Genomic DNA, 13,368 nt, shown 5'->3' on the forward strand with positions numbered 1-13,368 from the left:
CACATTCTGCATTATTTACTCCCCTGAGGGCTGCATTTAAACTCTACAGACACTCAGGCTGAATTAATTTCAAAATAATCTAGTGTGATTCTCCCCCATTCTTCTACAAAGAAGATAGGCATTTGCATATCTTAGTGTTCCAACTCTACCCTGGTTTTCTGTTTAACAAATAAAATGCCTTTCCTCTAACCCCGGGAAGCTCTTCTGAATTTCTAATGCTTCGGGATGAATCAGGGCAGCGTTCGATTCTGATGCTGAGAAACCGCATTTGACGAGAACATCTCTTGGCAACGCTGATGTACCAGGCTCTGATGAGCAGTTTTCCAATAACGAACATTCTTTCCTTCAGTCTTTCATCAAACATTTATGGAGCATAGGGGCTGGGCAAGGGGGGTGCAGATATGAACCAGACACAGCCCGTGCCCTGGAGGAGCTGGCGGGCAGGTAAACACAACCAAACTGGGTGATGAGGGCAAAAATGAGGAGGGGCCAGGGTTCTGGGAGCCCAGGGTGACAGGCTCTGTCTGCAGAACTCAGGGAACATTCGAGGCTTGTTTGATCTAGGTGTTGAAAGTCACAGGACAGTTCCCGTGTGTAGCAAGAGAGAAGAACTTCCCATGTAGAGGCTCAGCTGGGCAAAGGCAAGAAAAAGCAGAGCACACTTGAGAAATAGAAATCCAGTTCTGGTGTGAGTGGAATTTAGAATTTTCAATGGAACAAGGAGAGATCAGACTTGAGTCAATTTGAGCGGATAATGGTGGGCGTTGAAAACTACGCTGTTTGGACTTCACTTTAACAGTGAAGGGAGGAACTGAGGGAGGTTCTTCAGCAGTGACTGTGAGGAGGCGTCTGAGTCCCCCTGGCAGCAGACTGCAGGTGGGTGGAAGAAAAGAGGCTGCAGATGGCGAGCAAGGTAAGGGGCTGTTCTGTTATCCCAGTGAGACAGGGGTGGCTTGGCTGCCACGGGACCGTAGAGCCAGGCAGCTGTTGGGAGGACCTTGAGGGACATTTCACAGTCTACTGGAAGCAGTGATGAGTTAAGTGGAAGTAGTTATGAGGAAGGCTTATTAATCCCAGGCCACCCCAGGCTCTGGGTTTGCAGAACAGCCTGTGGGCAGTCAGAGTCGTCCCTGTCAAGCAATGCCCATGTCTCTAAACAGCCTACATTCCCCACACCGACACATGGTGGAACTTTATTAGCATTAGGAGTGGTAAGCATTGCCTTCACTGATTTCCCTTAGTTGTGACTCCAGCAGGTTTAAAGAATTCCCTAAACTACCTACTGGGGTTATAAATTATGTGCATGCAGTATAGACTTTCGATCTTCCGAGAGTACGCTGCATACTGAGATCTGGGGCATTCTGCGATTTGGCGACATGCTGTTAATGAAGAGGCATTTAGTCAGTGGCCCCTGGACCAATGGAAGGAGAGGGAGGAAGCAGGTATCAGGTCACTGTGGAAGAGAGCTCTGTGGCGAGACACCTGCCAAGCAAAGCAGTGGACTGCTTCTCGGTGGTGATGAGACACCCACTCTCCCCTCTGCCGCCGTTTCTTTGGGTGATTAAGTAACTGCTGGCGTTACTGAAAGGGCTCTTGCCATAGGAAGGCTGTTATGTTCTATGTCCTCTAAAATCCAGCTTCTTTAAAAGCTGTCTATCCACTTGATTGCGTAGTTGAAGGAGGGGGACTATTGGACCAGGAAGACATCAGGAGTACCTGAGCTGCGCCTTCAAAATGTGAAGAGCTGCCCTGTGTGAGAGACAGCAGACTTGTCCTGTGTGGTGTGGAGGGAGGACCAGTGGGGACAAGCAAGGACAGTTTATAGAACAGCTTTCTCGTAGTCAGAGCTCTCCAGACACGGGGCTGGCAGTTCAGGGAAGAGCCGGTTCAGAGGACACTCCACAGGCATCTAAGGCCTGCAGCTGTCGATGGAGCTGCACGGGGTGGTCTGAAGGGCTCCCCAGCCCTGGGATGCTGTAAGTCCAAGCTGAAGTTAGACAGCAATCCTCAGAAGGGCTCTTCCACCTGGAAGCCCCGCTCAGCCTGCCTTAATAAAAGCAGCTGGAATTTGAAAATGAGCTGAGTTTCTTGTATGAGAATCATTTTGACCCCACTTTATGGAATTGTTATTTCACTCCGTGCCCCTGTCTTCTGTCAGCCAACAGACTGGAGGGCGGACTGTCTCACATTTTCAGTATCCGGCCCCTAACGAAAGCCTGGGAAAGAGGAAACACCCCGTGTGCTGTTGACTGAAGGAAGAAGTCCCTTATTTAAAAACTCACAAATATGAATTAAAGGCTGCTGATGTGCCTAGTCTTGAGCTAGGTTTGTGGGAGACCCAAAGACAAACAAAATCCAATCTTCAATGACTTTCCTTGCACACATCCGTGCATGCCGCAAAGAAAAAACTGGTACTACAGTATTTCAAGGACATTTCAATGTAATAGTCAAAGGGCCCTGCTCAGCTGGGAAAGCCCTAGTTCCTGCAAAGAACGCTTTTAGGTGGTAATGCATCCCAGCTGCAAGCGCTAAGTGGGGTTCTCACAGTTACAGGATAAACATGCACTCCTCCCTGTAACTGCAGATTTGGGGGAGCTGCAAATTTGTCCAAATATCTTAAAACAGGAGGCTTCGATGAACCATCAGGCATTCAGACTGTATCTGCTGCCCCCAGATGGGGGGTATGCCATAACTCCCGTGGTTGTCAGTGTTCTTTGGTGGAAATGGCGGCAAGACCCCTCTGGGAGTCCGAGGGCACACAGATCAGCGTGCCCACTGGCGGGCTGTCTCCACACCGAGCCGTGTGCGCCCCCTTCTCAGTGCAGCATTTACGAGTTTTCTAAATGAGGAACATCCAGGATAACAAGAGATTTTTCAAGAGTATGAGGAGACTTCCTGGAAGAGGGCTGAGCACAGGGCCAAGTCCACCTGTCCAGGGACAATCAGCTCTGACCTGTGGGGTCTAATTTGATCATTTGATGCAAGATGAGTAACTCACACAAAACAGAACCTATTTGCAGAGCACATTTCCCAGGGAGCACCACTAATTCTGCCCGAGAATTTCCCAACAGCAAGGAGGAGGAGTCCTTGACTTTCTCTCGCTCCAATCCCCAGGCTCCGTCAGGAAGTCCAACGTGAAGAACCTTTTGTACTGAGAAGAAAAGACCACAGTCAGGTGTTTCATTACAGCTTTGGAATAAAACAGCTTTTCATTTCCGTGTCATATGGAGGGGCAAGTGTGGGATTGTCCAGTGTGGAGGGACTGACGGAGCTTTGTTTAGTCCCTGAATGTTTCCTTAGTTATTTTTAGCTGATGGCAAGCACTCCCCTCTTCCCCCTGCTCACCCCACAGAGCTCAGGAGCTGGGGCTAGGTGTAGTGGCTCAGTTCCCCACTACTCAGACCTGGGGAGACTTTGAAATGTATTTATCAAACATTTATACGGTGCTTACTATGTGCCAGGTGGCGTTAGTATTGTAACTGCTTCATAAATATTAATTTCCATGGCAGTGCCCTTAGGTACTTTAATCATCCTCATTCTACAAATGAGGAAACTGAGACAGAAAAATTGAATAAGTTGTCCAAGGTCAAATGTGGAAATTCTGTCAAATATGGGGTTCACGCTCCTTTGTTCTCGGGGCCTTTGTCTCGGCTCTGGAGAGCCAGTGGGTGACTGCAATGGGAGTTTGGGGCTGCGGTGTCCCTGCCCAGCCAGGTTGCAGGTGCACCTGAACTGACTGGATTTCCGCCCCTTCAGCAAACTCCCTCCTGCCATCCTGCTGTCTTCACAACCTCCCTCCCCTTCACCTTTTCTTTCACAATTGACATTGTCATTGAGCCATCTTGCGTCTGAGGGAGCTTCACCACAAATCCCGAGCAGATCTACTCAGGCACCTAAGTCTCCTTGAAGAAAGACAAACACCAAAGTACCCATGGAATAAATGGAGTGTGGAATATCATAATGCCAAAAGACCACTCTCCTCTACAAAAAGGCTTAATTCAGGTTTCTGTAACTAGCACTAACTTCCCACCTATGCTTTGAAGTATTTGATTACTAATTATGAACTACTTAACCTGGAAACTCCCGATCCCACTGTGCTTAAAGCCAAAGCCCCTCTGAACCGCTTGCCCATGGAAAATTGACTAGAAAGGAGGGTGGAGCAGGAGCTCTGCCATAAACAGGGCAGTCTTCACAATGCAGGATTCAGTCCACACACCACCCCCTCGTGAACACCTTGATTGCAAATGGGAGACCAGCCCAAGCTCAGCCCAGACGCTCCAAACGCTGTACCTTAGGGAGGCCAGTGCAAGCAACCAGCTGGGCCCAGCCCTTTACTGAGACAGGGTGGTGGCTGTTGGTGGTCCCCAGCGTGTGGTGCCTGGACCAGTACCACCCGCAGCACCTGGAAATTTAAAGAGAGACATTTGTGGCCTCATTGGAGGCCTACTAAACCAGAAAAGTGGGGTCCAGTGATCTATGGCTTAACAAGCCCTTCCGGAACTCTAATCCACCTACCCAGCCTACGTCTTCAGGAGGAGCCAGGTGGCTTAATCTGACACTAGCTGCTCCACCCCCAGCTGCCACAGGCCCACACCTGGGGAAACACGGCTGTGTGGTCTAGGGTCAGCTCCTCCGTGCCTCCACCCAAGGGGCTGACAGGCCACGGATCCACAGGCCGCCATGCACGCGTTTGCTGCTCCATGTGGAGACAAAGTCAGAGGGCCCCCAATGCTCTGGCTCCCTTTGCAAAGGAGAGGACTGAAGGCCAGAGTGTCTCGGCCACTTAATCCAGGGTCACAGCCAGGGACGGCCAGAGGCAGGGCTGGGAGCAGAGTCCCTTGTTCTGGCTTCTGTTCATACCGCCTCCCATGCCCTCTGTAGTCACCACTCCAGAGAGGCCCAGAAGGAGAAGGAACTAGGCTGGGGGCCGGGCACCCAGCTCTAGGAATTATTATTAGCCTCCTTAATTCTATACATTCAGCTCTCAATTTTTTAAATGCTGTTTCTATATTTAATTTGGTTCCCATTCCAATTAAGCTTGCTGTGTGCCACAGCATTTCTCCTGCCAGGTTTAATTGCCCTTATTTAAATTCTTTAATTAAAAGTATTGTGTGTTTCCAGATCCTGTAGTTGTAAGTATTACACGAATGACTTAGATGACTGGACTAGTAAACCAAGCGACTGTGCGCTCCATGGAGGGCGGGCCGATCAGGGGTTCTGCATCAACCTCAGCCCCCAGAGCCCTGGGGCTGGCCCAGAGGCTGCGGCTGGCCCTGGGTGTGAGGACAAGACCCTGCCAACAGGTGTCCCTGCTTCCTTGCCCCTCGGATGCTCTGTGCTCAGCACAGCAGTCAGGGTGACCTGGTTAACATGTCAGCCCTACTCTGTAGTTGGCTGGCCCTGTCACCAGGTTAAAAGCCAGTGGCTATGAGGCCCCACACAGCCTGCCTGCACTCCCCTCTTGGGCAGGGATGTCAAACTCATGTTCATTGGGGGCCACATCAGCCTTGTGGTTGCCTTCAAAGGGCCAAATGTAATTTTAGGACTGTATAAATGTAACTACTCCTTAAAAGTTAAGGGAGAGGTCCGCGCTGCCGCTGGGTAGAAACAAAGTACTGGGCCTGATGAAACAAGGTGGAGGCCGGATTCAGTCCGCAGGCCTTATGTTTGCCACCTGTGCTCTTGGGCCTCATCTCCTACCCTTACCCCCATGCCTACGCTGCACCAGGGCCTCCTATGCTGTTCTCTGAACACACCAGGCCTCTGCTGGTGCGGGAGCTTTGCTCTGGGCTCCGGGACTCTCCCCAGATGTCCCCTGGGCTACCTCCTCTTCTTCACGTCTTGCTCAGGTCTCACCTTCTGAATGAGGATCACGCTGACCACCTCTTATGATTGCAACCTGTCTCACCGCCATTTCCGACCCCTCTGCTTACCCTGCTTGTCTTCGTCCATTCAGGCTTCTGTGCCAAAGCAACCAGAGATTGGGTGGCTTAAACAACAAACATTTATTTCTCGTAGTTTTGAAGGCTCGAAAGTCCAAGATCAAGGTGCCAGAAGATTCACTGTCTGGTGAGAGCCCTCTTCCTGGTTTGCATATGGCGGCCTCCCCACCGTGTCCTCACATTCTCTTCATATAACTCCATTCATGAGGGCTCCACCCTCGTAACCCAAGTACCTCCCAGGCACCCACCTGCAGATAGCATCACATTGGGGGTCAGGGCTTCAGCATGAATTCCAGGGGGCACAAACATACCGCCCATAGCACTACCCTACATTTTTGTGCACAGCCTTATCACCGTCTAGCTCTACAGAACTTATTATTTGCTGTTTGCTCCCCCTCCTAGGATAGTCTTCACAAAGATAAGGATTCTTTCCTGTTTGGTCACTGGTGTTCCCGGCACACAGTAGGCACTCAATAAAGGGTGGATGGATGAAATGTGCCTCTGCAGAGAGCCCTCAAAAGAACTGGGTGACACTGGCTCTCCACGGCCCATTGGAGATCCAGGTGACCCAGGTGTTGGGGCACCAGCAGCTGTCCGTCCAGTCCACTCCCCTGAGACAGGCATGGGGAGGAATAAGTGGAGGGGGCCAACTCCCGAGCTCCCAGCCCGGCTCCACACTTACTGACCTCATGATCCTGGGCAAGCATCTGAGCCTCACATCTCTGAGCCTCGTCTCCAGTTTCATAGCATGGCGATGATCAGCCTCTCCGCTTCTCAGGGTTACTGTGAGGAACACATGACATTGGGCTTGTAAAGCATCTGACACAGTGCTGGGCAGGTGGTAAACGAGTGCTCTCTCTTACTAATTTTTTCCCGGGGGCACAGCCCGCAGGAAGAGGTACAGGTAGTAGCAATCCCTGGCTGCTCCCCAGGGTGCTGAACTCACCAGAAAGGGAGTGAGTGGAGGAGAGGAAGGCTCCCTTCCTATTGTGGGGAATGGAATGTGCCCAGGGAGAGGGCATGACTCCGAGTTTGTCCAGGTCTGAGGTCTGAGAAGGAAGACGGGAGGGAGACAGCGCCAGTGGCTGGTGCTAGCTCTAGCACTAAGGATGGCCCCGCACTTCTCTCCATCCTCCAGACGTGTTCCCAGATGCATGCCAGGGCTCTGCTCATCGAGTCCTCCAAGGTGGCCTCACCGCTCTGTTGTAGACGATTCTCCTTTTGGAGCCTCCCGAGAACAAGCTCTCCTTGGCCTCACACTCCACCCTCCCTGGGACCCGGATACTCTTGCAGAGGCTGTGTCTCCTCCACCCCCCACGCCTGCTCTTGGCCTCACTCCATTTCTTCCACATTCTTCCCAGAGGCCACCCTAGCTGTTTCTGCCCCAGGGTCACCATGCTTCCTGTCTCTAGGGTGCTGAGGGCATGGTTGAGCCAGGGTAGGGCCTGGGAAATGTCATAGTTGAGTCCCTGAAGGAATACTTCTCTGCCCATCGTCCTCTCCCTCAGCTTTGGCAAGGTTCCCTGCAGAAGGCTTAGAATGTGCCTGAGTGGCTGGTGGGAAAGGGGGCGGAGGCTGCAGCTTCCTGCTTTGGAACAGCTTCTCCAAGCTTCCATGGTCCAGGGTGCGCTGAAGCAGCCTCACTGTGGGCGAGGCCTGGTCTGGCCTGGCGCAGCCCCTGAGGAAATGCTGCACAGCCAGAATCTTCAGCAGAATGTCAGGCACTCGGCCTGGCCCTTCTGCTTGCTGGCACTTCTGGAGTGCCCACCCTGACCCTGTGAACAAATCCGCTTGTTGTTTTCTTGGTGAAAAGGGAATTTCTCATCTGTCCTTCTGCTCATCCTCCAGTAATCAGCACAGAAGTGATTGCCTGGCCCAGAATTAATGGAACCAGAAGGGTGGAGTGGCTTGCCCAAGGCCACACAGCTGACAACCAGAAGAGAAGCATCCTGCTTCAGCATTGTCCCCTTTCCATGTCCCCACCCGAAGTGCCGAAACCCCAGACCTTGTGAATGAGAGCTGGCTGGTTTCATTCCAGCCCTGCCTGAGCTCCACCCCAGCAGTGGGGTAGGACATGCCACTGGGCCGGCCGGGGTGTTGGAGGGTCAGGAAAGGCTGGCTGCGGGCCCACCAAAGAGCCCCAGTGGCATGGCCCAGCCTGTGGGCGGGCAGATGTGCTCTGGCCTGGAGGCTGCAAGCTTTTACACAGGAGCTAGAGAGACTTGGGCCAGCCATAGTGATGGGCTGGCCTCACATGGAGCAAGTGTCACAAGGGATGCCCCTGGGTCCAAAAGCCCAGCCTTTGAGGGACAAGATGGACACCCAAGGCAGACCACAGCTTCTGAGGGGACAACTTGAGGCAGCCCTCTAGTCACCCCTGCATGGTTCAGAACTGTGGTGTAGCCACCAAAGGTGCCGATTCTTTAGCTGCGTTGAAAGAGCCTATTTGTCCAGTAGAAACGAGGAGGTCTGTGCTCTGTGGGCAGTTCAGAGTGACACGAAACGAAAGGACAGCCAGAATGGAAAAATTATACAAAATTGTTCCACAAGGAACTGGGAGTGTTTAATGTGGAAAAGCGTAGAGCTGGGGGGCATGGGTCTCACCAACCCCTGTTGGAAGGGAAGGCGGGGAGAAGCAGGAGCTGACCCAAGTATGGGAACCTGATGGGTGGTCTGGGCCTGCTCGCTGGATGCCCCTGAGACAGGGATCTTACTCAACAGGAGGAGAATGCTCCTAGGCAGGGCCGCTTGGGAAAGAAAGTGCTGGTTCAGGGGGCTCAGGGCTGTGTTCCTGCAGGTGGACACGCCGAGCTAAAGGGCCCCGTGGCTGGAGTACAGAGGCCATTCAGATTGCAGATGAGAACAAGACGGTCAGCCTTCAAAGTCTCTTCTAGCACGAGGACTGTAGGGTCCTTTCTTAGCCCTTTATCCCATGGCCACTGGCCTGTCCCCTCTCAGGGCCTGAGCTTGGGGGTTTCTCTGTGGCTGCACCTGTGGGCTCACTGTTTCAGTTCCCCTTTGTCCTGATGTCTCTGTGCTTCTGGGGGCAGTGCGTCATTGCTGTCCTCAGAGGAGGTGCTGGGCTGGGGACACAGCAGGAGTGACCTGCTTTACTCACTCGAATGCTTCTGAAGGGGGTTGCCATCCACAGGGCCATTTCCTACACACGGGACATTGGGAATTCCATACCTGCTCCCGCCACATACACACACACACACACACACACAGACTCCTCACCCCCTTTGCCGTCTGGCTTCTCACTCTTTGCCTCCTTCACCCACTACTCAAAGTCCCTTCTGGGGAGCTGTATTTTCTTTTTGTTTTAATTTTTTTAACTGAAGAATAACATATAAATACAGAACCATGCAAACACACATACAAAAATAAGTACTCAACTTAATGATTTAAAGCAAAGAAAACACCTGTGTAAGTACCACCCAGGTCAGCAAATAGCACCCTACCAGCACCCAGAAGCCTCTTCCTGCTTCCTGTTGTTTCCCCACTCCTCCCCAAGGGTAACGTCACCCTGACTTGCACACTGTGGTTTTATGTTGGTTGTTTGGGAAATTCATAGAAGTAGGGTTATGTACATATATTTTGCCTGGCTTCTTTTGCTAACATTACATTTATGAAATTCATCCTTATTGAGTAGAGCTCTGGTGTGTTCATTTTTGATGGTGTATGGTGTTCCATTATGTGAATCACTACAAGGTACTTATCCATTCTACTATTGATGAATGTTTGGGCTGTTTCCAGATGGAAGCTTTTGCAAATCATGTTTCAGAAAGCGCTCAGGTGCACGCCTTTGGTGCCCACGTTCCTGCTAGATTTATAGCTAGCTACAGGCACAGAACTGTTGGTCACAGGGAAATGTCTGTCCAAGTGTGGCAGATGCTGCCAATTTTCTAGGTGGTTGTGAGAACTCAGTCTTGATGTTCTCTTGAGTGTCAGCTGTTGCCATGGGGATGGTGGTGGCAGATGGAATGACTTCCATAAGGGGCTTGCCATCTCCCTCTCACAGTGGGCTGTTCCCTGGGACAGACATGGAAGCAGCCAGGGGTGAGCTGCAGAGTCTTAAGAAGCAGGGGCCTCCCTCTCCCTGCTGCCAGCCTGCTAGGGCCACTCCAAGGTGAACTCCAGAGCACAGTCACCCTGTCCTGTGACCGAATCCCTTTTCCCCTATATAGGTTGTAACAGCCAACATTAATGATCACCTATCGTGTTCCAAGCCTTTTGCTGGATTTTGAGGGGACAGATTGATAAGGCATAGAGCTCTTGGTCTAGTGGGGAAAAGACATGTGAATAAGGAGTCTCGCTATCATTCAATAAGTGCTGAGCCGGAAAAGGTACATGATGGAGAGCACCTTTCCAGCCAGGGGGACTGAAGGACAGAAGGTGGAGGTGGGGCCGAGGTGGACAGTGAGAGGCTTCTGGAGAAAACAAAGCCAGAACTGAGCCTTGAGTGACTATGGTTTAGCTTGCAACAGAAGCACGGAGAAGGAAGGACCCCAGGCACAGGGCACAGCTTGCTCAAAGTCTAGGAATCCCGAGGAAATGCAGGTGGGGTCAGAACACTGTAAGGAGTTCAGTATTGCTGCAGCAGAAGGGGTGAAAGTTGAGGGAGATGAGGCCAGAGAGAAGCAACACACCACAAAGGCCGTCAGTGCTGCGCTATAGAGCTTAGGCTCCCTCTTCAAGGCCAAGTGTGCACTGGGAAAGATTACTCCTCCTTGCCTCTGGAAGTGGGAGGGGGGCTCTGCAAGGAGGCTCATAGCGGTTGTCCAAGGGAGAGAAGATGGTGGCCCGAATCAGGGCAAGTACGATGGGCCAGGGATAAGGGCACAGTCACAAGGCCTGAGGGAGGTGTAATTGACAGGAATCAGTGCCTAATCAGATGCTGGGGAGAAGGTGGAGGTATCACTGAAAATGCCCAGCTTCTCCACACACAGTAGCCTGTCTGGTTATTGCTGAGATGGGAAACACAGTAAGTTCTGGGGAAAAGGGGAGTTTGAGGATATACTCAAGTCCCATTAAGCTACAAGGGGTCTATTCACGTGGGCCGACATCCAGCCCAAGCGATTCTGCTCGTTGGGGAGGCAAAGCCCAGCTGAGCAGATTATCAGTAGCACTCAGAGATACTGAAATGCTGACACCCAGGCACAGAGCCAGCAGCCCCAGAGCGTTGGGGGTATAAACTGAGTATGCATAGCTACAGAACATTCTGGAACATCAGTTGCATGGGGAAACCGTGCATATCCAGGAATGAGGGAGCCATGTGGCCTTATAGACAGAATCCAGGAGACTGAGCTTGGTTGAGGACAACACTGATTGATGATTCCAGAGGTCCAGCTAGGGGCATGGACCCTGAAAGCAGGAGGTCTGGGGATACTCACATTCAGGCTGATTATGGGATGGTCCCAAAGAACTAGGCTTTTCAGAGCAGAGCCCAGCCTGTGGCTATGGGGAGCAGGGCCCTGCCCCCAGACAGGAGCTGTAGGAACAATCCAGCATTCCACACCCCAGCCAGGTAGGCAAACATGGGGGTGGGGTGTCTCTGTTCTAGCAAAGAACTAGGGCTCTGTGAGGAAAACTGAAGCACAAGTTCAGTCTCGGAGAGGAGACCCACACATCAGAGACAGGGAGCCCAAAGCTTCATGGGAATGCTGGCCCCAGACCTCCCGTAGCCTCACTGGATCCCAGACATCTAGACGCACAAATAGCCCCAGCCTGCACCAGCCACAAGGCCTCAGGCCCCAGACTTCCCGGTGTGGCCGCTACACCCTCTGACCCCCGTCTCCGCTCTGACTCCTAGGGAGGCGCCATCCAGAACCGCAAGTCCAAGCGCTGTCTGGAGCTGCAGGAGAACAGTGACTCGGAGTTCGGCTTCCAGCTGGTGCTGCAGAAGTGTTCGGGCCAGCACTGGAGCATCACCAACGTCCTGAGGAGCCTGGCATCCTGACCCTGCCAGGAGCTGCCTGCCCGCCCCTTTGCTACTGTGTAGCACCTGCTGCAACATTGCCTGCTGTCCCTGTGGGGTTGTTTGAGGTCTGGGGAACCAGGTTAGTGGGCCCCCCTAAAGAGCTTTTTATTTCCTATTCAATTTTCATGGAGTTTCTAGAAAGATGCTGAATGGTGGGTGAAGGTATAATATCATAAACTATTTTGCAACTGTAAATAGGGGACAAATGGAAAATATTTATAACTGTCAATAAAATACTATTGATTAAAAAAAGGGGTTTTGCAGTCATTTCACATGTGGTGGAGATCCACGGCTGGCTCCTCTGAAGCTGGAGTTCCTATAGTCAAAGACACATCCCTGTTGGCCCTTCCTGCTCCACATCCCGAGAAAGGAGGCTCCAAGGTCCTGCAAATGGTGCAAGCTTGTTGTGCAAGCTGCCGGCTGTCTCTGCTAGGCCCAGGGTGGTGTGAAGGCCACCACTAGCTCAGGGCGTGCCTCCTCTGGGAGACAGCCTCAGTTCTTCGTTCCTGGAGAAATGAAGATTGCTCATGGACCACGGGACCCGCACCTGCTGGCCACCCCGTGGCCTTCAGGCTACACTGCCCTCTCCTGAAGTCACCTCCATCACCTCCCAAAGCTGTCCCCTGCTCCAGCCCTCAGCAGTGACACGTGCCTGCAGCAAATACGCCCTCTAGTCGCTAAGACCAGCTGGCTCCCTCCATGAATCACGGAGCATTCATTTCCTGAAGCTGCTGCAACCAGGCACCACAGACTTGGTGGCTCTACCATGGCTCTGGAAGCCAGGAGTCCGAAATCAAGGCGTCTGCAGGGTGGGCTCCTTCAGAGAGCTGAGAGGGGGAGTGTGTTCCAGGCCCCTCCCCCAGCTTCTGGTGGCCTCAGGCATCCCTTGGCTTGTGGAAAGCCATCTCCTTCCTGTGTCTCCCCGTTGTCTTTCCTATGTATGTGTCCACATTTTCCTATTTCATAAGGACACCAGTCCCGCTGGATTAGGGCTCACCCTAATGACCTCATTTGAACTTGATTACCTCTGTAAAGGCTCTGTTTTAAAAAACAGCCACATTTAAGGCACTGGGGTTGAGGACACATCTGTTTTGGGGGTCACAACCCATAACATGGCTCAGTCAGTTATGGCTCCAAGTCACCCCTGTGGGCCCAGCCTGGGGAAACTGGTGACTGTCAGAGTGGAACCTGCCTGGAGGCACTGGTCTTCATACTCATTGTTACCTCCACCGCATCACTGCAAGCCCCACACACACTGTCCTCTTCTCGTAGGCGCCTCAACATCATCTACACCCTGAGAAGCACACCCAACATGGCGCCCTCCTCCAGAAGCTAACCTGGTGGCTATTAAAACAGTATGGGGGCAGCTCCCTCCTGGGACACCACGCACCATCTCCCTGAGCCCAGATGCCCAGGCTCAGACATGACCTTGAGGGCCCTGACCTT

The 13,368-nt window shown here is 52.3% G+C and overlaps 1 protein-coding gene across 1 annotated transcript in view; it reads left to right on the forward strand.

Annotated features, from left to right (window-relative positions):
• The window catches only part of GALNT18 (polypeptide N-acetylgalactosaminyltransferase 18), a 325,400-nt gene extending 313,223 nt beyond the window's left edge, over positions 1 to 12,177 (forward strand). The window contains exon 11 of the mRNA XM_024558783.3: positions 11,755 to 12,177. Within this exon, the coding sequence (XP_024414551.2) occupies positions 11,755 to 11,901 (147 nt within the window). The 3' untranslated portion in view covers positions 11,902 to 12,177. The remainder of the gene's footprint in view (positions 1 to 11,754) is intronic.
• The last annotated feature ends 1,191 nt before the right edge of the window (positions 12,178 to 13,368 follow it).

This window comes from Desmodus rotundus, chromosome 5 (genome assembly GCF_022682495.2).
Source record: "Desmodus rotundus isolate HL8 chromosome 5, HLdesRot8A.1, whole genome shotgun sequence".
NCBI classification, from domain to species: domain Eukaryota; kingdom Metazoa; phylum Chordata; class Mammalia; order Chiroptera; family Phyllostomidae; genus Desmodus; species Desmodus rotundus.